Genomic DNA, 22,215 nt, shown 5'->3' with positions numbered 1-22,215 from the left:
AAAAAAAATCTATATTGACATATTAAAATAATAATAATAAAAATGACTAATCATGCAAAAAAAAAGACTGAAAGTTTAACAAAAAATAATATAAAACAGAAAATGGAAAATTAAAACCTTTTCTCGGATCAGATTAGTGTGTAGCTGCAGGCTGCTGTTCTGAGATCAGTTGTTGTGTGTGTGTGTGTGTGTGTGTGTGTGTGTGTGTGTGTAGAGATCGGGGATATGGGTGAGCGCTTGCACCGTGTTTTCTCGGCGGGCCGCGGTGAGCGGGTGCACTGTGATCCGCCGCGGGGTCAGCCGGAGCCGCAGGTGTGGTGGGAGCGTGCGGGAGCTCGTGTGGCGTCTGAGGGTCGAGTCCATCAGCGGGACGGAGATCTGATCTTCAGCCCCACGGACAGATCCGACTCTGGCGTCTACACGTGTGTCGCCCGCAACACCGCCGGACAGAAGCAGCAGGAGCTCCTCGTCACCGTAGCCAGTGAGTGAAGCACCAGACACAGCAGGAGACTAACTAACTAACTAACTAACTAACTAACTAGTAACACTGCTAACCCTTCGCTTTCTGGCATGGCTAATAAATCATAAAAATGTATTTTGTAAGATCTGGGATTTTTTGTATGTCTACAAATATTATCCTTGTAAAGCCTGACATTTTTAATGAAATTATTATTATTTTTTTTTAAATCTAAAAATAATTGTGTACATGTGTTTTATGTTGAGTATCATATTTAATGCATCAGGCTTTCATGGCTCATATAGTCTGATATAGTGAGAAAATGAGAATAACTGAGCAAAAATATGCCATTTTGTGCAGATGCTGATATTTCTATGATGAAATTCTGCTGCTTGTAATGTAAACCAGTGAGATGTTTATAACAGTAGAACAGATACTGACATAAATGATCTAAATATCAGCGGCCACTCTATATCTCCAGTAATATGTCTCAGTAAGATGAGATTGAAATGATCCAAACATATAATGCAATGCTGATTGAGAGATGAAGAAATAAACGCTCCTCAGAAGATGTGAGATGAAGATCATTCCTCCGCTGAGGAACAGAGAAAGTAAAGCTTCTGGAAACAAACGCTCCTCAAAAGATCCTGATGATCAGATTTGAGACGCACTGATTTAACTAAAAAATGATTGATGGAGAATCAAGTAAAGCTGAGCTGCTTCAGTCCAGTAAGAGTTCATCTGGAGATATGACTGCAGTTATTCTGACGCTTACTTGATCAAAATCAGTCAAGATTTGACTCTGAAGCAGCAGCTGAACAATTACACTAAAAGAGCTTTTACTAAACTATCAATCAGAGACAGAAGACATGCAGGAGATTGAGTGTGAAACAGGTTTAACTGCAAAGCTTGATCATTTAGAGCTTTAGAAATGAATGAATCAAATATGTGTGATGGTTAGTAATATATGAGCACAGAAGCAGTCATGAGTAACACAGGTATATTTGTAGCAATAACCAACAATACATTGTATGGATCAAAATTATACATTTCTCTTTTATGACAAAAATCATTAGGATATTAAGATCATGTTCCATCAAGATATTTAGTAAATTTCATACCATAAAAATATATCAAAACTTGATTTTTGATTAGTAATATGCATTGCTAAGAACTTCATTTGAACAACTTTAAAGGAGATTTTGTCAATATTTAGATTTTTTTGCTCCCTCAGATTCCAGATTTTCTAATAGTTGTATCTCAGACAAATATTGTCCGATCATAACAAACCATACATCAATGGAGAGATTATTTATTCAGCCTTAAGGTGATGTATACGCTTATGACTGTTTTTTTTGCTCCAGGGTCACATATAATAGAAGCTTTAAATGAAAACAGAGGACGTTTGTAAGATAACCTCTTGTGTGTGTGTGTGTGTGTGTGTGTGTGTGTGTGTGTGTCAGCCTCTCCAGAATGGATCGTTCAGCCGCAGGACACACAAGTGGAGGAGGGTCAGCCGGGTTTCTTGCACTGTCACGCACAATCCACGCCTGAACCACGGGTCACATGGTACCGCAAGAGCGTCCTGATCACTGAGGAGGTGAATGAGGGAATGAGCTCAGTCCTCAGATCACACTGCATCAGGTCTAACACACACACACACACACTCTCTCTCTGTCTGCAGGGCTCTCGTTATAAGCTCTTCTCTAACGGGACTCTGAGGATCAACAGCGCAGAGGTGAACGACGCTCAGATGTACAGCTGTGTGTGTGAGACGGAGGCCGGGTCGCTCAGCGGACGTGCGCGGATTCACATACTGGGTGAGAGTGTGTGTGTGTGTGTGAGAGAGAGAGACGGAGGCCGGGTCGCTCAGCGGACGCGCGCGGGTTCATATACTGGGTGAGAGTGTGTGTGTGTGTGTGTGTGAGAGAGAGAGACGGAGGCCGGGTCGCTCAGCGGACGCGCGCGGGTTCATATACTGGGTGAGAGTGTGTGTGTGTGTGAGAGAGAGAGAGACGGAGGCCGGGTCGCTCAGTGGACGTGCGCGGATTCACATACTGGGTGAGAGTGTGTGTGTGTGTGTGAGAGAGAGAGACGGAGGCCGGGTCGCTCAGCGGACGCGCGCGGGTTCATATACTGGGTGAGAGTGTGTGTGTGTGAGAGAGAGAGAGACGGAGGCCGGGTCGCTCAGTGGACACGCGTGGGTTCATATACTGGGTGAGAGTGTGTGTGTGTGAGAGAGAGAGAGACGGAGGCCGGGTCGCTCAGCGGACGCGCGCGGGTTCATATACTGGGTGAGAGTGTGTGTGTGTGAGAGAGAGAGAGACGGAGGCCGGGTCGCTCAGTGGACGCGCGCGGGTTCATATACTGGGTGAGTGTGTGTTTGAGTCAGCATTTACATACAGACCTCCTCAAACACTGGAATCAGCCGCACTGAAGGCTGACCGCTTACTAAAAGTAATAAATAATGTTTTAATGAAAGTGCATAGAGGTTTGTGTGAGAGCAGGGTTATAGTTTTTTAAAATAATTTATAGATTAGTTATTTATAGTTGTATTATTCTAATTTATTTATTTAAAGTTAATATAACTTATTTTATTTCAGCCATTTGCCAGGGCAACATTTCTTATTTTCATGTAGTTTAACTTCTTGTACTAAAATAACTAAAACTAAAACGGGAAAGAAAATGAATAAAAACTATATAGAAAAGAACGAATAATAAATATGACAGAAGCACACTACAAAATTACTAAAACTTTAACAGAAATTAAAATAAACAAAAACAAAAGTAATTCAAAATATTAAAAATTATAATAGTATCTCAGTGCTAAAAAAAAACACTGGGCTAGAGATCATTAAAACAGCATTCAACAGACAGTCTCCAGTACAGCAGAAAAGCATCTGCTCTGATGTTGTAAAAGACCGATTTCTATCTGTAATAAGAGTGTTTGTTGTGCAGGTATCATGGTTTGCTCTGTGGCTCATGTAGATGTACTCCTGTGTGTCTCTCAGAGAAGCTGAAGTTCACTCCCGTCCCGCAGCCGGCGCAGTGTCTGCAGCTGGACCGAGAGAGCAGCGTGAGCTGTGTGGCTAAAGGACGAGAGACGCCCGTCATACACTGGAGCAGAGCAGGTCAGACACACTCACCACAGATGAGATGAATGATGTTCTGCTGGCTGAGAAACCAACCTACTCTATACGGGACCCTGGACCACCAAAACAGTCATAAGCGTCCAGTTTTTCTAAAATAAAAAATCTAAATATTGAGAAAATCTCCTGTAAAGTTGTTCAAATGAAGTTCTTAGCCATGCATATTACTAATCATTCATACTATTCATGGTCATAATGGAGATAATGAAAATATCTGAAGACTTATGAAAATGAATGTTAAAAATAAAAATGACCTGTCAGTGAAAACATGAACACATGATTAGAACTGTTAGATTATGATTATGATGCAGTAATTAAAAAAGAATATCTGCCTGGGGTGAAGCTGATTATTTAATATAGTAATGATTATTAAGAAAGAATTGGAGGAAACGATGTAATGTTGCTCAGGGATTTTGCTTTGGAACCTTCAGAAATCTTCTCGAAATGGACTTTGCTGACTCTATGGACTTCAAACAGCTGTAGATCAGTCATCAATAACTCATATATCATTTTGAAGGTCTTTTAATGGAGAATTTAATATACAAATGACTCCTTTTTGAAAATGTGCTCATTGTGACTCATTTTTCCAGCACTGGTCACATTTGTTTGTTCTCTGGTCTTTAATAATGTTCTCCAAATGTTAGAACAGAAACATTGTTCATGGAAAGTTTTTTTTCAGAAATGTTTTAGTTGGATGTTGGTCTAATGTTTTTTTCTTTAAATGTTACTTTTTCGGAACTCAGAGAAAATTCAAAAGTAATGTTCCCATAATGTTTGCAAAAGTAATGTTCCCTTATCGATCACATTACCGAGAAAAACATTTCAAATACTGGATGTTTTACATGTTCAGTGAACACTCAGGAAAAAAAGTTTCCAGAACTTAATGTAAAGGTTAGTAAGATATATGTTGCAAGGTATTTGATTTGTTTTGGCGGCTGTGGCATCATCAGCAGCTCTGATTGAAAGCGAAGGGCTTCCTGCAGTGCAGTGATGTCTGCTGTGTTTGAGCTGGTTTCTCATGTGTGTCTCTCTGCAGACGGCGCTGATCTCCCGTCTCACGCCAGTCAGATGAACGGAGTTCTGCGCTTCAGTACAGTGACCCGCGCCGATGGAGGAAACTACACGTGTGTGGCGTCCAGCAGCGCACAGGGAGAGATACGAGCACACGTCCGTCTCACTGTAGGAGGTGTGTGTGTGTGTGTGTTCTGATCTGAACGCTGTGGCTGATGATGAGTTCTTGTTCCACACACTCAGACTCATTCACTGTGTGTTTTGTCAGTTCACGTGGAGTTTAAGCTGGAGCCGGAGCAGACCACAGTCTATCAGGGTCACACGGCTGTGCTTCACTGTCAGGCGTCAGGTGACCCGCAGCCGTACGTCCAGTGGATGCTCAAAGACAAACTGCTCAGCAGCAGCAGCTCCAGCAGGCCAGTGATCTCACTGCATCCGTCTGTCTCTCTGCACGTGTCTCTCTGCATGTGTCTCACTGCATGTCTCACTGTCTGTCTCATTGTGTCTGTCTCATTGTGTCCGTCTCATTGTGTCTGTTTCATTGTGTCTGTCTCATTGTGTCTGTCTCATTGTGTCTGTCTCATTGTGTCTGTCTCATTGTGTCTGTCTCATTGTGTCTGTCTCATTGTGTCTGTCTCATTGTGTCTGTTTCACTGTGTCTGTCTCATTGTGTCCATCTCATTGTGTCTGTTTCACTGTGTCTGTCTCATTGTGTCTGTCTCATTGTGTCTGTCTCATTGTGTCTGTCTCATTGTGTCTGTCTCATTGTGTCTGTCTCATTGTGTCTGTCTCATTGTGTCTGTCTCACTGTGTCTGTTTCACTGTGTCTGTTTCACTGTGTCTGTTTCACTGTGTCTGTCTCATTGTGTCTGTCTCATTGTGTCTGTTTCACTGTGTCTGTCTCATTGTGTCTGTCTCATTGTGTCTGTCTCATTGTGTCTGTCTCATTGTGTCCGTCTCACTGTGTCTGTCTCATTGTGTCTGTCTCATTGTGTCTGTCTCATTGTGTCTGTTTCACTGTGTCTGTCTCATTGTGTCTGTCTCATTGTGTCTGTCTCATTGTGTCCGTCTCATTGTGTCCGTCTCATTGTGTCCGTCTCATTGTGTCCGTCTCACTGTGTCCGTTTCACTGTGTCTGTCTCATTGTGTCTGTCTCACTGTGTCTGTCTCACTGTGTCTGTCTCACTGTGTCTGTCTCATTGTGTCTGTCTCATTGTGTCTGTCTCATTGTGTCCGTCTCATTGTGTCCGTCTCATTGTGTCCGTTTCACTGTGTCCGTTTCACTGTGTCTGTCTCATTGTGTCTGTCTCATTGTGTCTGGCTCATTGTGTCTGGCTCATTGTGTCTGGCTCATTGTGTCCGTCTCATTGTGTCCGTCTCATTGTGTCCGTCTCATTGTGTCCGTCTCATTGTGTCCGTCTCATTGTGTCCGTCTCATTGTGTCCGTCTCATTGTGTCCGTCTCATTGTGTCCGTCTCATTGTGTCCGTCTCATTGTGTCCGGCTCATTGTGTCTGGCTCATTGTGTCTGGCTCATTGTGTCTGTCTCATTGTGTCCGTCTCATTGTGTCCGTCTCATTGTGTCCGTCTCATTGTGTCCGTCTCATTGTGTCCGTCTCATTGTGTCCGTCTCATTGTGTCCGTCTCATTGTGTCCGTTTCACTGTGTCTGTCTTATTGTGTCCATCTCATTGTGTCCGGCTCATTGTGTCCGGCTCATTGTGTCCGTCTCATTGTGTCCGTCTCATTGTGTCCGTCTCATTGTGTCCGTTTCACTGTGTCTGTCTCATTGTGTCTGTCTCATTGTGTCCGTCTCATTGTGTCCGTCTCATTGTGTCCGTCTCATTGTGTCTGGCTCATTGTGTCTGGCTCATTGTGTCTGTCTCATTGTGTCTGGCTCATTGTGTCTGGCTCATTGTGTCCGTCTCATTGTGTCTGTCTCATTGTGTCTGGCTCATTGTGTCTGGCTCATTGTGTCTGGCTCATTGTGTCTGTCTCATTGTGTCCGTCTCATTGTGTCCGTCTCATTGTGTCCGTCTCATTGTGTCCGTTTCACTGTGTCTGTCTCATTGTGTCTGTCTCATTGTGTCCGTCTCATTGTGTCCGTCTCATTGTGTCCGTCTCATTGTGTCCGTCTCATTGTGTCTGGCTCATTGTGTCTGGCTCATTGTGTCTGGCTCATTGTGTCTGGCTCATTGTGTCTGGCTCATTGTGTCTGTCTCATTGTGTCTGTCTCATTGTGTCTGGCTCATTGTGTCTGGCTCATTGTGTCTGTCTCATTGTGTCCGTCTCATTGTGTCCGTCTCATTGTGTCCGTCTCATTGTGTCCGTCTCATTGTGTCCGTTTCACTGTGTCTGTCTTATTGTGTCCATCTCATTGTGTCCGGCTCATTGTGTCCGGCTCATTGTGTCCGTCTCATTGTGTCCGTCTCATTGTGTCCGTCTCATTGTGTCCGTCTCATTGTGTCCGTCTCATTGTGTCTGGCTCATTGTGTCTGGCTCATTGTGTCTGGCTCATTGTGTCTGGCTCATTGTGTCTGGCTCATTGTGTCCGTCTCATTGTGTCCGTCTCATTATGTCCGTCTCATTGTGTCTGTTTCACTGTGTCTGTCTTATTGTGTCCATCTCATTGTGTCTGTCTCAATGAACCGGTCTCACTGAACCTGTCTCATTGTGTCTGTCTCACTTTGTCTGTCTCACTGAACCTGTCTGTCTCTCTGCATGTGTCTCACTGCACCTGTCTGTCTCACTGAACCTGTCTCACCACGCCTGTCACACTGCATGTGTCTCATTGCATCTGTTTCTCACTGCACCTGTCTGTTTGTCTGTCTGTCTCACTGCACCTGTCTGTCTCTCACATACATGAAGTCATTCATATGCAGCAGATGTTGACGTGTGTTGATTGTGTTTCTTCAGGTTTCAGAAGATGCCCAACGGCTCTCTGGTCATTAGTGACGTGACCACTGAGGACACAGGTGTGTACACCTGCATCGCAGGAAACACCTGCAACATCAGAGACACGGCAGCGCAGCTCTACGTCGTGGGTGAGGAACATTTTAACCTGATTGTTCCGTTTTTTAAAAAGTAAAGCATTTTAGTTTGACAAGTCAATGTGTTCATGTACACGCACAGATCATAGAGCGTGTTTATTTTATTTCATATTTCACATTTATTATTATAGTGCTTTATCCAATACACAGGGTTTCCGTTGGTCTTAAAAAGGTAATAAAAAGTCTTAATTCGTTCTTCCACACATGAAGGCCTTAGAATGTCTTAAAATCGAGCAGAAAGTCTTACATTCATGAAGTCACGACATTAAATGTTGCATAGACTGCAAAAAAATATTTTCTTCCTCAGGGTTTTTATTTTGTTTTCAGTACAAATATCCAAACATCTTTTAAGTTTATGCCTAAAACACGAGCAAATATCTGTCAATGGGGAATGAAAACTTGTTTTGATTGATTTTTCACCCATTGGCAGATATTTGCTCTTGTTTTAATCATAAACTCACTTCATTTGAATCAATTTGTCATAAAACAAGACTATTAGATGATCATCTTTAAGATTTTATTACTAATTCAGATATTTCAAAATAAAACTTCTGAAGGATTTAGGTCAGTATTTAATAGGTTTAGACAATTTAAATGAAGTTCATGTGATGTTACACTGATGTTTTGATCGGATGGAACGCGTTTGAAGTGCTTATAAAAGTGACACACATTCGTTATCAGTGTGTTACATTATTGCCTGGCCACAGTAAAAAGCTACAGGTGCACTGAACTTCTAGTTCTGAACTGTTTGTTTTGATGAATAACAGCTTGCTGAATATCCTGCAGTGTTTTACTGTGGTGTGTCAGACTGATGTGTTCTGTCCCTGTTCTCAGAGAAGCCTGTGCACCCACGCAATGAAGACGAGGATAAGAGTCAGTTTAAGATGTTCCAGACGATCGCACTGTCGGTGGCCGTGGCCGTGGCCTACATCATCACTGTGCTGGGACTGATGTTCTACTGCAAACAGAGACGCAAGAACAAACGGCTGCAGAAGAACCGCGCCGGAGAAGAGCCCGAGATGGAGTGTCTGAACGGTAGGGGACGACGGGGCTAAAGGCACACCTTGAGCTGTTCTCTTCGCCTAACATGTATAATCGCAGAAAAAATATATACGTTTGTATTGGACATAATGGAGCAACAGATTTTGTGTGAACTAAATCATACACAATAAATGAAGTAGTTTATTTAGTTTAAAAATCTTATGAATGTATGAGGTGGCGAGAGGGCAAAAGCCACACAGTACTGAATACTTCAGCTAAAATAATGTTAATATTTGTTCAAAACAATCACTTCAGCAAAGTTTGTACTGTTCTGCTTAGTAATTTTTCATTAATTATACTGTCATTAAAATATGTTAATATAAAAAATATATTTTAAAATACAGAAACAAAATCATTTTAAAAAATCAATATTCTGAAAGCATTGAAGGAGATCCCATAATAATTTCATATATATTTACAGTAGAAACAACAAATTAAATTTTATTATATGATATGATTAATATCATGTTTTTAAATATGATGGTTTCATTCTAAACATGGTGATTATCAATGGACACCCAACATAATGATCTTTACCATCTGAATCTAATCATGTCATCAAATGGACAAGTTAGCCATCTATTAATTATCATGTTAATTACTGAGTGCCTTTAGCCCCAACAGCAGGGCGCTTTTTACCAAATACCATACTTTTACATATTCTTTCATTATTTAAAACTGTTTCTTTAATTATCTTAAAACTGAAAATCAATATATGCATTAATTTCAGTGATTCTCATTTGCTACTTAAATCTTCAACATTTGAAAAAACATCAAATATTAGATCACGTAAGCACAGAATGTGGATGTTTTGGAAAGTGCTACGGCATGCTTTTTTGCCATCTAGTGCTTTAGAGGAAAATAATATCAAAGGCACCTTTAGCCCCGTTGTGCCCTACTGTCACATGATTCATATCAGACTAATCACTGTCTCTTATATGTAGTGCTTGTTCAACCTTGTCATTTCTAATACTTTCCAAAGGCACATGTTCTGTTTTCACGTGTTATTTAGAGATGTTTGTGAAGTGTGTTGTGATTCCTGTAGGTGGCGCTGTTCAGCTGAATGGCCACAGGATGTCTGAGATCCATGAAGAAGTGGCTTTAACCACCATACCTTCAGCAAACTCAGAGAAACAGCAGAGCTGCAGGGACAAACTGCACTTTCCCAGAGCGCACCTGCAGACCATCACCACACTGGGTAATAAATCAAGCAAACGCACTTCAGTTCACTTTTACAATAATGATCATTAAAAAACATTTACATTATAATGATAGTTGCTTCTAGATTGAGAATATTACTTAAAGAAATCACATTATATTCATTTATTAAAGGGATACAATGAAAATTAGCTGAAAATGTTCTGATCTGAGATCAGGATGAGACAAAAGCTGAAACAAATCCAGCATTAAGATGTTTGTAACTAAAATACGAGTCTGTAATCCATAATAACTCTTCCTCCAGTGAAAAAGTGTTCTGGTCTGAATCAGGAGAGAAATCTGCAGATCAAGCAGCGTTTACAAGACAAAACAGCTCTAAACTTTAAAGCTTTAGTCTTCTCCAGATGTTAACTGATGGACTGGAGTGGTGTGGATTGTGATGTTTTTATCAGCTGTTTGGACTCTCATTCTGACGGCACCCATTCACTGCAGAGCATCCATTGCTGAGACACTGATGCAGAGACACATTTCTACAAACCTGATGAAGAAACAAACTCATGTGCGCATGTTGTGTGTGTGTGTGTGTGCGCGTGTGTGTGTGTGTGTGTGTGCGCGTGCGTGTGTGTGTGTGTGTGTGTGTGTGTGCGTGCGTGCGTGTGTGTGTGTGTGTGTGTGTGTGTGCGCGTGCGTGTGCGCGTGTGTGCGCGTGTGTGCGTGTGTGTGTGTGTGTATGTGCGCGTGTGCGCGTGCGTGCGTGTGTGTGTGTGTGTGTGTGCAGGTCGTGGCGTGTTCGGCGAGGTGTTTCTGGCTAAAGCGAGGGCGATAGAGGAGGCAGAGCTGGAGACACTGGTGCTGGTCAAGAGCTTAGAGAGCCGAGAGGAAACACACCGAACCGAGTTCAGACGAGAGCTGGAGATGTTCAGCAAACTCAATCACGCTCACGTTGTACGACTGCTGGGAATCTGCAGAGAAACCCAACCACATTACATGATCCTGGAATACGTGGATCTGGTACTAAACACATTCAAACGCCTTTATTAATTCCATGCAGCAGTCAGTGGTTAGCCCAATGCTTTAACATTAACTTGCATTTTCAGCAAAAAGAAAATCGTCTCTGGGCCAAACGTTTTCTTTCTAGGGATAATCAAGGAAATATTATTTGATGATCTAGTTGTGTGTGTGTATATATGTATATATATATATATATATATAAAAATAAGGTTTCAGCAACTTTTGAAGATATTCAGGTAATAAGCCCAGCAGAACTTTGTAAATAAAAATATACCAGTGACTTTCCCGTCTTGTATGCAATGATGTCCAATTCAAAAGGGAGTATAATTCACAATAATGCGTTCTGTAGGGTGCATTAATAATCAGTCTAATTGCTGCACGATACAACACATTGAATTGCTCCAGAACACCTTTATGTGCATTTCTATATACCACATCACCATAATCAAACAAGGGCAAAACTGTGGTATTTCTTGGCTGATGTGGTAAACACAGATCTATTTCGATACAAAAAACTAAGTCTAGATGAACTTTCTTCTGGAGATCAGTTATGTGGATGGTGAATGACAAGGAGCTATTCCGAGATATTTATATGAAGATACTACCTCCATTTTTGCCCCATCCGAAGTTATATCTTATTATTTTGTTGTTTTTTTCCAAACCACTTTACTTTTGTTTTTGTGGTATTTAAAACTAGATTCAGGTCATTAAAAGCCGCTTAAATATTATTAAAACTATCCTGTGCCTGTTTTAAGACATCATATGATGATCCCACAGCATAAAGAATAGCATCATCCGCATATAGGTGAATATAGGTTTTCTGACTACAGATAACCTGAGAAATATTATTCATGTAAATTGAAAACAGGGTTGATGCTAACACAGAGCCCTGAGGGACACCTTTATCAATAGTTAATGGTTCGGATAATTGTTGATCAGTCTTTACATATTGGGATCTGTTAAATAAATAGAAAACCAATATAGGGTTAAATTAGACACCAATACTACTTAATCTGGATTACAATATAGAATAATCAACTGTTTCAAAAGCTTTTATCTGATGCACATAACGTGATGACTTTCTATCTGTTTGAATGTATGTTCATATCTGTTTATCATGTAGTGAAGTGTGTGTTAATAGTGAAGTCGTGGTGATGAGGGCTTTTCTCTGGTTTTTCAGGGTGATCTCAAACAGTTCCTCAGGATATCAAAAAGCAGCAATGAGAAACTCAAGCCGCATCCCATCAGCACTAAAACTAAAGTAAGTTCCTCCTGTTTGAGCCTCTCTGAGTGTATTTAATAGCTCATGTGACTGTGTTGTTGATGGTGCTCTGCAGGTCTCCATCTGTGCTCAGGTGGCTCATGGGATGCAGCATTTATCAAACAAGGGTTTTGTGCATAAAGACCTGGCGGCCAGGAACTGTCTGATCAGCGGACAGAGACACGTGAAGGTGTCTGCGCTCAGTCTCAGCAGAGACGTCTATAACAGGTACCAGCTCAGATCTTTAAAGCACTGTGAGATCCACTGCAGAGGCAGTCAGTGTTCACATCCAAGACATAAAGGACTGGATGTCACAACATTTCCTACAAATCAACCAAGATAAAACGGAAGTTTTGATTATTGGATCAAAAGCGCAGAGAGAGAAATTGACCCCTAAACTAAATATACTAGGACTGAATCCAAAATTGTAGGTGTTGTCTTTGATTCACATTTTAACTTTAAAGCTCATGTAAGTAATATTACCAAAACTGCATTTTATCATCTGAAGAACATTGCCAAAGTAAGACCATTTCTCTCTCTGAGCAATACAGAAAACATGCATTTATAACTAGCAGACTTGACTGCTGTAATGCCCTCCTTTCAGCTCTACCAAAAAATACAATTAATCAACTACAACTAATACACAATACTGCTAGAATATTGACAAACGCCAAGAAGAGAGATCACTTTACACCTGAATTAAAGTCATTACACTGGTTACCTGTTGATTTAAAAAATGTATTAGTTTATAAGAACTTGCTCCAGACTATCTTTCTGAAATGCTTATAGTATAGGAACCCAGAAGGACTCTCAGGTCTTCATATTATTTTCTTCTGTACCTGTAACTGTACCTTATAGTAGAACTAAACTATTGGTGACGCTGCTTTTAGCCGTTATGCTCCCCGCCTCGGGAACAAACTTCCAGAGGACATACGATGTGCTGAAAATATTAATAGTTTTAAATATAAATAAAAAACTTATTTTTTCAATCTGACCTGTAATGTCCTATAACATCTTTGTATATTTTTTTGTTTTTCCTTCATTTTAATGTTTTTGTTTTGAATTTCATATTTTAATTATATAAATTTTGTTCTTATATTTGAATGGGTTTATTTCTGTTTTGCATTTGGCGTATTCTATTGTTTTTGTATTTGATTCCTTGCACTTTGAACCATGTTAACTTGTTTGGAAAAGTGCTATATAAACAAACATTTGCTTGCTTGCGTGCAGAGCGCCATCTAGTGTTGATGAAGCTCAGTCACACAAGCTGATGTGTGTGTGTGTGTGTGTCTCTCTCTCTCTCTGTGTGTGTGTGTCTCTCGCTCTCTCAATTCAATTTTCAATTCAATTCAATTCATTTGCTTTATTGGCATGACATACTTAGATACATATTGCCAAAGCATTGTACATAGCAGAGTAAAAACAAAAATATATAATATAAATCCATAAATAAACAAATGTAAAATACATCCATATATATATTTATATAAACATTAATGGTACTACTAATGCAGATGTGTTCACTCTTTACTTCTTAGTTTGTGGCATTTATAAATATGTTGTGCTACCAAAGAGGAAGCAGGTCCTTCAGCGAGTAATATTCTTAATTTGTCATTATGATGGAGTGACTGGAGCTCAGGAATAATCTGCTGTATTTGACTGTACAGTGTGTCTCTTAAGGACGTGTATTTGTCACAGTGGAGGAGAAAGTGTTCCTCCGTCTCAACTGATCCAGATCTACATTCGTTACAGATTCGCTCTTCTTTAGGTAACCACGTCTTTCTATGTGGTCCTCTTTCTATGGCCAGCTGGTGGTCACTCAGTCTGTACTTCGTCAGTAAATGTCTGAGTTATATTCCTGACTGAGATCAGATAATCAGCCAGACTGTGCTCTCTGTTGAGTTTCAGATAGCATTGGAGACCACTTTGGTCTTTGGTTTGTTCTTTCCAGTGCTGTATGTATGTCTCCTTCTCTTCATTCATCATTTCTTTGATTCTTCCAGGTTTTTCAGGGTTGGTGATATTGAGTGCTTTGTTAGTCAGATCTGACACCAGTACACAAAGATGACTTTTTTGGGCACTCATTCTTTGTGTTTGTAGTGCTTTAAAATGAAGAGAATCTTCAGAACTAGAGTTTAAGTGGATCCAGAACTTTAAAACTCTCGTTTTAATGATTATATTTATGGGGAGACGGTGTTATTTGGTGTGTTTCTGTGCACCTGAAGGATGCTTCTGCAGAACTCTACATGCAGAGCTTCTAAAGGGTGTTTGTGCCAATCTTTATGGCTGTAGTTACTCGTTGGGCCCCAGATCTCGCTTCCATACAGGGCAATAGGCAGTATGACACTATCGGAAATCTTTGTCCAGATTCTGATGGGGATGTCTATTTTGAATAGTTTCTCTCTCTCTCTGTGTGTGTGTCTCTCTCTCTCTCTCTCTGTGTGTGTTTGTGTGTCTCTCTCTCTCTCTCTCTCTCTGTGTGTGTCTCTCTCTCTCTCTCTCTCTCTGTCTCTGTGTGTGTTTGTGTGTGTGTGTGTGTGTGTGTGTGTGTGTCGCTCTCTCTCTGTGTGTGTGTGTCTCTCTGTCTCTGTGTGTGTGTGTGTGTGTGTGTCTCTCTCTCTCTCTCTCTCTCTCTCTCTCTCTCTCTCTCTCTCTCTCAGTGTGTCTCTCTCTCTCTCTCTCTCTCTCTCTCTCTCAGTGTGTCTCTCTCTCTCTCTCTCTCTCTCTCTCTCTCTGTGTGTGTCTCTCTCTCTCTCTCTCTCTCTCTCTCTCTCTCTGTGCGCATGTGCGGAGTGTTTCGGGAGGAGTGTGCGTGATTGAGCGGCGTGTTTGAGTGAGTTTCAAACTTTTCCTTTTTCCTCTTTTTAGATTAAGGTACTTATTGGTTGAGCTTATTGAAACTACGGTAGTTTTCTAATATTTATTTGCTGACTTTGTCGGCGAAAGAGAGTAAAATGGGATCGAATTCTGATGGCTTTGCGTCCTTGACTGCAAGACATGGGTGTAAGTGTTTATCAGATGAGACCGTGTCAGTGGAAGATTGTTTAATTGCTGCTAGCAATGCAGTTGGTGCGCAAAATATCTTGTCTGCATCGAGAATGAACAAGGCAGTTGTTATTTTTTTGAGGGAAACGTCTATGGTTAATGATTTGGTTGAACATGGATTATCTGTGAAAGATGTATTTGTCCCGGTTTTGCCGCTGTCCAATCCCTCAAAAAAGGTTGTCCTTTCCAATGTTCCTCCGTTTATCCCAAATGATACACTTGAGCGCATGCTTGTGCGTTATGGGAAATTAATGGGTCCGATCAAAATGATACCGCTTGGGTTAAAAAACCCAGAATTAAAGCATATCATGTCATTTAGACGTCAAACGTATATGATTTTGAATGCTGAATTTCAAAATCTAGAGGTTGCTGTAAAATTGACCTTGAATGGGAAGGATTTTACGATCTTTATTGCTGTTGATTCAATGAAATGTTTTAGATGCTTGAAGCAGGGCCATGTTAGACAATCATGTCCTTTAAATGTGGAGGCTGAAAAGGAGAAGGAAGGTAATTCTGTTGTAGAACAGGGAGGCCTAAATACTGCAGTGGATAATAATGGTGTAGAAAGCATTGGCAATGAACAGCCAGTTGAAACCGCTGTATTACCTACCAGTGGAGAGGGCTCTAATGTGTCTGAACAGGAGATTGAAGCTACAGACAGTGCTTCCGTAACTGGTACACATGTACATGGAAGTGTGAAAGGTGATGAGGAGCTCAATGTTGCTGGGGTAGTTAGTGGTTCAAAAGGTCCAGAAAAGCACTTGCTTTTGCAGGTACAAGGAAGCAGCCTGGTACAGTGTGATATAGATCTGTTGTCACAGAGAACTGATGACTTATCTGAGAATGACTCTGAATGTGAATGTCTAGATACTGGAGAAGAGCATGATGGAAATTCTGCGGGGAATTATTTTACTTCCCATTCAAAATCTCCTTTGTACACAGTTCAGCAGTTTAATGATTTTCTGGATGCTACTAAAAATCAGAGAAAACCCAATTTGGAAAAATATTTTCCTGATTTGGAACTTTTTGTTGAGTCTGGTGCTACTGTAATGCGAAAGGCGACTTTAGAAGAACTGGATAGACCAAAACGTTATAGGCTAAAAAAACTTGTTAGTACAGTTAGAAAAAGTTTAAATTCGCGTCTGAAGAAGTATTGATTCTATGAAAAGTGTTGGAAAGCAGATGTGGTGGCTTGCTTTATACCCCATTGTAATTATTGTTATGATCTTTTTTAATATTGGATCTTTAAATATTAATGGCTGTCGTAGTACGGTAAAAAGAAATGACCTTTTTAATTATTTAATTCTTAAAAAGGCTGATGTGATTTTACTTCAAGAAACGCACACGGATTTGCAAAATCAATCACAGTGGTTTAGCGATTGGAAAGGTACTGTGCTTTTGAGCCATGGCACAAATGTTAGCACAGGGGTAGCAATTTTGTTTTCACCCCGGGTTGGGGGTTTTTTAAACAGTTTTGAGATCATACCAGGAAGAATTTTACGAGTAGATGTCGCCTTAGGTGGTGTAATTTTGTCTCTGTTTAATGTATATGCTCCAAATGATGGCCGAGAGCGTATTCGTTTTTTTGAAAAATTATCAGATGCATTATCGCACTGTCCCCAGACTAATATTGTTATGCTGGGGGGTGATTTCAATTGCACTTTAAATCAACAATTGGATCGGAATCATAATGAACCACATCCTTTCTCAGCTAATGCACTTCAAAAAATAGTTGATTGTTATAATTTTGTTGATTTGTGGAGAGACACATTTCCTGGGCTTAGACAGTATACTTGGATGAAAGTAAATTCAAATAATATGTCTGGAGCCAGGCTTGATCGTTTTTATACTGAGGCATGTAATAGGGGGAGGTTTTTTAGAAACTCTATTTCACCTACTTTTCTCTCAGACCATCACTATATTTCGATGGCGATTTCTGTTGAGTCCACAAAATCTTATAGAGCACTATGGCATTTCGATAACAGGTTACTTCAGGATCACTGCTTTATTCACTCTTTTCACCTTTTTTGGAATTCTTGGAGAGAGGAGAGAGTTAATTTCCCATCTTTAAGTCAATGGTGGGATGTGGGCAAGGTGCAGATTAAAATTTTTTGTCAACAGTTTACTGCACAAAGCAGGGGTGTCCTGCTAGAGAAAATGAAAGCCCTTGAACAAGAGATCCTTGGACAAAGCAGCCATAGTACTACAGGACCTATTTCCACTGATTCCTTCGAAAGAAATAAGTTTCTTCTACGCAGCTTGGCAGAAGAACAAGGCAAAACTGCCCTTTTAAGGGCAAAGTTCACTCATTTAAATGATATGGACTCTCCTACTGTTTTTTTCTTCGGACTTGAAAGGAAACCAAGAGTGCATAAACATCTTCATCAGTTGAAACTCCCAGATGGAAGAATATCAACAGCACAAATGGAAATTAATGCTTTTGCTGCTTCTTTTTATGAAGATTTATATCGTGCAGAGGCATGTAATGAAGTAGAATCTGATGTACTTTTGAGTGATTTACCACAATTATCAATGAAGGACAAGAAGGATCTTGAGAGTCCTTTGACAATGGCTGAACTTTCGAGAGCTGTCCTGGAGTTGAATCCTGGAAAGTCACCTGGGTTGGACGGCCTTTCAGCTGAGTTTTATAAGGCTTTTTGGAACTTAATCGGTCAGGACTTTTATGATGTTTTGGAGGAAAGTATTGAAAGAGAGATTCTTCCTTTAAGCTGTCGGAGAGCAGTTTTAACCTTGATCCCCAAAAAAGGAGACCTTGGTTGTTTGAAGAACTGGCGCCCTGTCTCTTTACTGTGTGTCGATCTCAAAATCTTTTCAAAAGCCTTAACCAACAGATTGAAGACCTGCATTGAAACTGTTATTCACAACGATCAGTCGTATTGTATCCCTAATCGAACAATATTTGACAATCTTTTTTTGGTTAGAGACATTATAGCAGTGTCAAAAAGACATAACCTTGACATCGGCCTTCTTTCCTTGGACCAAGAAAAAGCCTTTGACAGAGTGGACCACTCTTATTTATTTAAGACACTTGAGGCTTTTGGTTTTGGTCATAATTTTGTGTCTTTTATTAGGCTCATGTATAGTAATATTTATAGCATGTTAAGAGTAAATGGTACACTAACAAGGCCCTTTTCAGTGACAAGAGGAATAAGACAAGGGTGTCCTTTATCAGGTTTACTCTATGCTATTTCTATTGAGCCTTTTTTGAGTTTGCTGAGAAAAAGATTATGTGGTTTTGGTGTTCCTGGTTGCCCTAAAGTCCCCCAAACAAAACTTATAGCGTATGCAGATGATGTAACTCTGATAATTAGAAATTCAAATGACGTTGAAAATATAATTTCATGTTTGAATATTTTTCAGAATGTTACCTCTGCACGTGTGAATTGGGAAAAATGTAATTCTTTGCTGATCGGAGATTGGCATAGTACTGGACCACCTCAGTTGCCAAAGCAGTGCAAATGGGCTCACGATGGTTTAAAGGTTCTTGGCATTTATTTTGGAACCGATCAATATATGGAGAAGAACTGGGAAGGAGTGGCTGACCGGGTTATTGGTAAAATCCAAAAGTGGAAGTGGATTCTTCCACAGCTTTCATATAGAGGGAGATGCCTTGTAATTAATAATCTGGCAGCTTCAATGCTGTGGCATAAAGTTACAGTGTTAGATCCCCCTAAGGAACTGATAATAAAGGTTCAAAGGGCATTTATTGATTTTTTTTGGAATGGCCATTATTGGCTCCCTCCTGGGGTCCTTTATCTTCCTGTTGTAGAGGGAGGTCAAGGCCTTATACATGTTGAATCAAAAATTGCAGCAATGAGATTACAAACACTGCAAAAATTGTTGTACGTTTCTGATGGTATGCCGTGGATTGATTATTGTTTGTATATTCTTAAAGATCTTGGGGGAACAAACCTTGACAAAGAGCTATTTTTAATTGAGAAGCCTTATGTTAAAAATGTGAATGGTTCGCTTTTTAAATTTCATGTATCAATTTTTCAATCATGGAGTATGTTAAAATTCTCAAGAGTGGGTGATGAAAATTATGGGTGTGCAGAACCTTTATTTTTTAATCCTTTCTTTAAGTTACAGTCTCTGTAATTAAAATGTTTTTGAATGCTGGAGTAACTAGAATTATAGACCTGCTTGATATAAGACGAGGTCAGTGGCGGACTGCTCAGTCACTTGCTGACCAGGTTGGGATTAGGTCAGTAAGAATGGTGGAAGGGATAGTTAAGAGCTTTAAAGCTTGTTTCCCCCCAGTTTTCATTTCTGTTATAGATTCTGCGTTAAATGAAGGTTTGCTTTCTAAGACCTTTCCGACATTAAAAGTTGTCCCAAAAGATTTGGAAATTGAAGAAAACACTAAGGTTAATTTATTAAAAGGGTTTGATTTTTTAGATTTCCAAAGTATGGGGAGGAAAATGGTTTATCATATTTGTGTTAAATCAGTACATTTTCGACAACTGAGGGAAAGAATAGATACTAAATGGAGGACTTACCTTTCTGTGCCTAGTGATGTGAATCCATCATGGAGGCTTTTGTATAAACCTCCAATTCCTAAAAAATGTGGAGATCTACAGTGGAGAATACTTCATGGCGTGTTGGCTACAAATAATTTTGTTTCTAAGTTTAATGAAATGGTTACTCCTGAATGTTCTTTTTGTAAGGCTTCTGACACTGTTTCATTTATTTTGTGAGTGTTCAAGGCTTACTCCACTTTTTGTACTTTTAGAAAAACTAATTGTGAATTTGGGATTTTCTTTTACAAAGACCCTTTTTATTTTTGGTTGCAAGTATAAGCAGCCATGGCGTGAACAGTGTGTGCTTGCTAATTTCTTATTGGGACAAGCCAAGTTAGCAATCCTGAAAACACATCAATGTAAAAATGCTGATCAAGATGTTGACTTGTTGCCTCTTTTTAAATCATTGGTAGAATTTAGGGTTGCTGTTGAATTTGCATATTATAAACAAACTGATAATGTACCTTTTTTCAAAATGAGGTGGGGTGTGAAAGACGCTCTAGTGACATTGAGCGAGTTTGGAAACATGGTTTTTAATTGCTAAATTTGCTGATTTTTATTGTTTGTGATGTGTTGAGAAATGGTGTAAATTAAAGAAGTGTTAAAAGTCAAAAAGTCTCTCTCTGTGTGTGTGTGTGTCTCTCTCTCTCTCTCTCTCTCTCTCTCTCTCTCTGTGTGTGTGTCTCTCTCTCTCTCTCTCTCTGTGTGTGTGTGTCTCTCTCTCTCTCTCTCTCTGTGTGTGTGTCTCTCTCTCTCTCTCTCTGTGTGTGTTTGTGTGTGTGTGTCTCTCTCTCTCTCTCTGTGTGTGTGTCTCTCTCTCTCAATTCAATTCAATATGTGCTTTATTGGCATGACAATTGTTACAATGTATTGCCAAAGCATTGTGTTTACATTAAATATAGAACAAGTATGTGTAAAAAAAAACAAACAAAAAAAAAAAAAAAACATTAAAATAAATAAAAATAAAAAAATACATGCATGTGTAGATATAATTAAACAAAATAGAACAAATCAATTCTAGAATTCTGTGAACAGTTTAAAAGTGTGTGTGTGTGTGTGTGAGTGTGTGTGTGTGAGTGTGGGCGCATCACTGATTTGTTGACTCCTCCCTCTTTTTGTGACAGGCATCAATGTATCTTGCTGCTAGTGAGATACAATCTTGTTTTTCACCTAATAAATACTGAAGTTGTGTTTTCTTGTTTAACATTTTGAAGTCAGGGTAAAGTGTTTCAAATTGTGGATAAAATGCCTCTCTAATGTGTTGATAGTTAGGACAGCTGGTGAGGAAGTGTTGCTCTGTCTCCACTTCTCCATGAGTACAGTATGGACAGATGCGGCTCTCTCTGGGCAGCCAGTGCTGTCGATATCTGCCCGTCTCTATAGTCAGAGTATGACCGCTCAGTCTGTACCTCGTCATCTGTCTTCTTAGTTTACAGTCTTTCACTGTACTCAGATATTCTGCAGTTGTGGAATCTCTATTTAGGGCCAAATAACATTCAAGTTTACTTTGTTTTTCTGTTGTTTCTTTCCAATAGGTTAGATCATTTTCTTTTTGTTCTTTTATAATTTGGTTGGGCCAAATGTTGTGGCTGATTATTTGAGTGTCCTGCTGCTGGATGTTAGTCATGTTAGTCTGTGTTTGCAGCTTCAGGACCATCTGAATCAGGGGACTTTTTTCAGGGTTCACTTCATGGTTTTTAAGGGCTTTAAAATTTAGTTTAGTTTAGTTTCAATATTGGTCGTACCAAGGGTGAAATTGTGTCTCTTTCCCTGAAGTCTGGGTCTTTTCTGAAATGTTAGTACTTTGGTTTTGTTAGGATTAATAGTCAGGGCCCAGGTCTGACAGAACTTGTGCAGGATGTCCAGGTTCTGCTGTAGACCCTCTTCTGTTGGAGACAGCAGAACCAGATCATCTGCAAACAGCAAGAACTTAATGTTGGAGTCATGTAGTGTGAGGCCAGGTGCTGCTGATTGTTCCAGGAGTTTTGCCAGTTCATTAATGTAGATATTGAAGAGGGTCGGTGATAGTGGACAGCCCTGCCTCACACCCGTCCTTGAGTGAAGAACTCTGTTCGTTTATTTCCAGTTTTAATTGCGCATTGATTGTTTGAATACATTGTTTTTATAATATTGTATGTTTTACCCCCAATACCTGATTCTAGAAGTTTTGACAGCAGACCTTCATGCCAAATTGAATCAAAGGCCTTTTGGAAATCTACAAAGCAAGCAAATATGTTGGTTTTGTTTTGGTTAATGTATTTGTGGATCAGGGTGTGTAGGGTGAAGATGTGGTCTGTTGTTCTATAATCTGGCTTTTGCTGAGGACATTGTGCTCTGTAAGGAAGTGTACAAGTCTTGTGTTGATGATCTTGCAGAACAGCTTCCCCAGATTACTGCTCACACAGATGCCTCTGTAATTGTTTGGGTCTGATTTGTCTCCACTCTTGAATATGGGCGTTATGAGTCCTCGGTTCCAGCTTTCAGGGAAATGAC

General features: G+C 40.0%; 1 protein-coding gene across 1 annotated transcript in view; it reads left to right on the top strand.

The window, feature by feature from the left end:
- Positions 1–22,215, top strand: part of LOC306884310 (inactive tyrosine-protein kinase 7-like) — an 88,612-nt gene that overhangs the window by 59,004 nt on the left and 7,393 nt on the right. Inside the window, exons 7-18 of the mRNA XM_079440058.1 lie at positions 215–481; positions 1,921–2,057; positions 2,142–2,277; positions 3,469–3,588; positions 4,643–4,792; positions 4,886–5,033; positions 7,532–7,659; positions 8,500–8,700; positions 9,752–9,904; positions 10,643–10,875; positions 12,056–12,136; positions 12,213–12,364. Of these exons, the coding sequence (XP_079296184.1) occupies positions 215–481; positions 1,921–2,057; positions 2,142–2,277; positions 3,469–3,588; positions 4,643–4,792; positions 4,886–5,033; positions 7,532–7,659; positions 8,500–8,700; positions 9,752–9,904; positions 10,643–10,875; positions 12,056–12,136; positions 12,213–12,364 (1,906 nt within the window). The remainder of the gene's footprint in view (positions 1–214; positions 482–1,920; positions 2,058–2,141; positions 2,278–3,468; positions 3,589–4,642; positions 4,793–4,885; positions 5,034–7,531; positions 7,660–8,499; positions 8,701–9,751; positions 9,905–10,642; positions 10,876–12,055; positions 12,137–12,212; positions 12,365–22,215) is intronic.

Source organism: Barbus barbus (assembly GCF_936440315.1).
Source record: "Barbus barbus genome assembly, chromosome: 18".
Classification (NCBI taxonomy): Eukaryota; Metazoa; Chordata; class Actinopteri; order Cypriniformes; family Cyprinidae; genus Barbus; species Barbus barbus.
The sequence above is the reverse complement of the archived record's forward strand: the minus strand, read 5'-3'. Positions and strand labels throughout refer to the sequence as shown.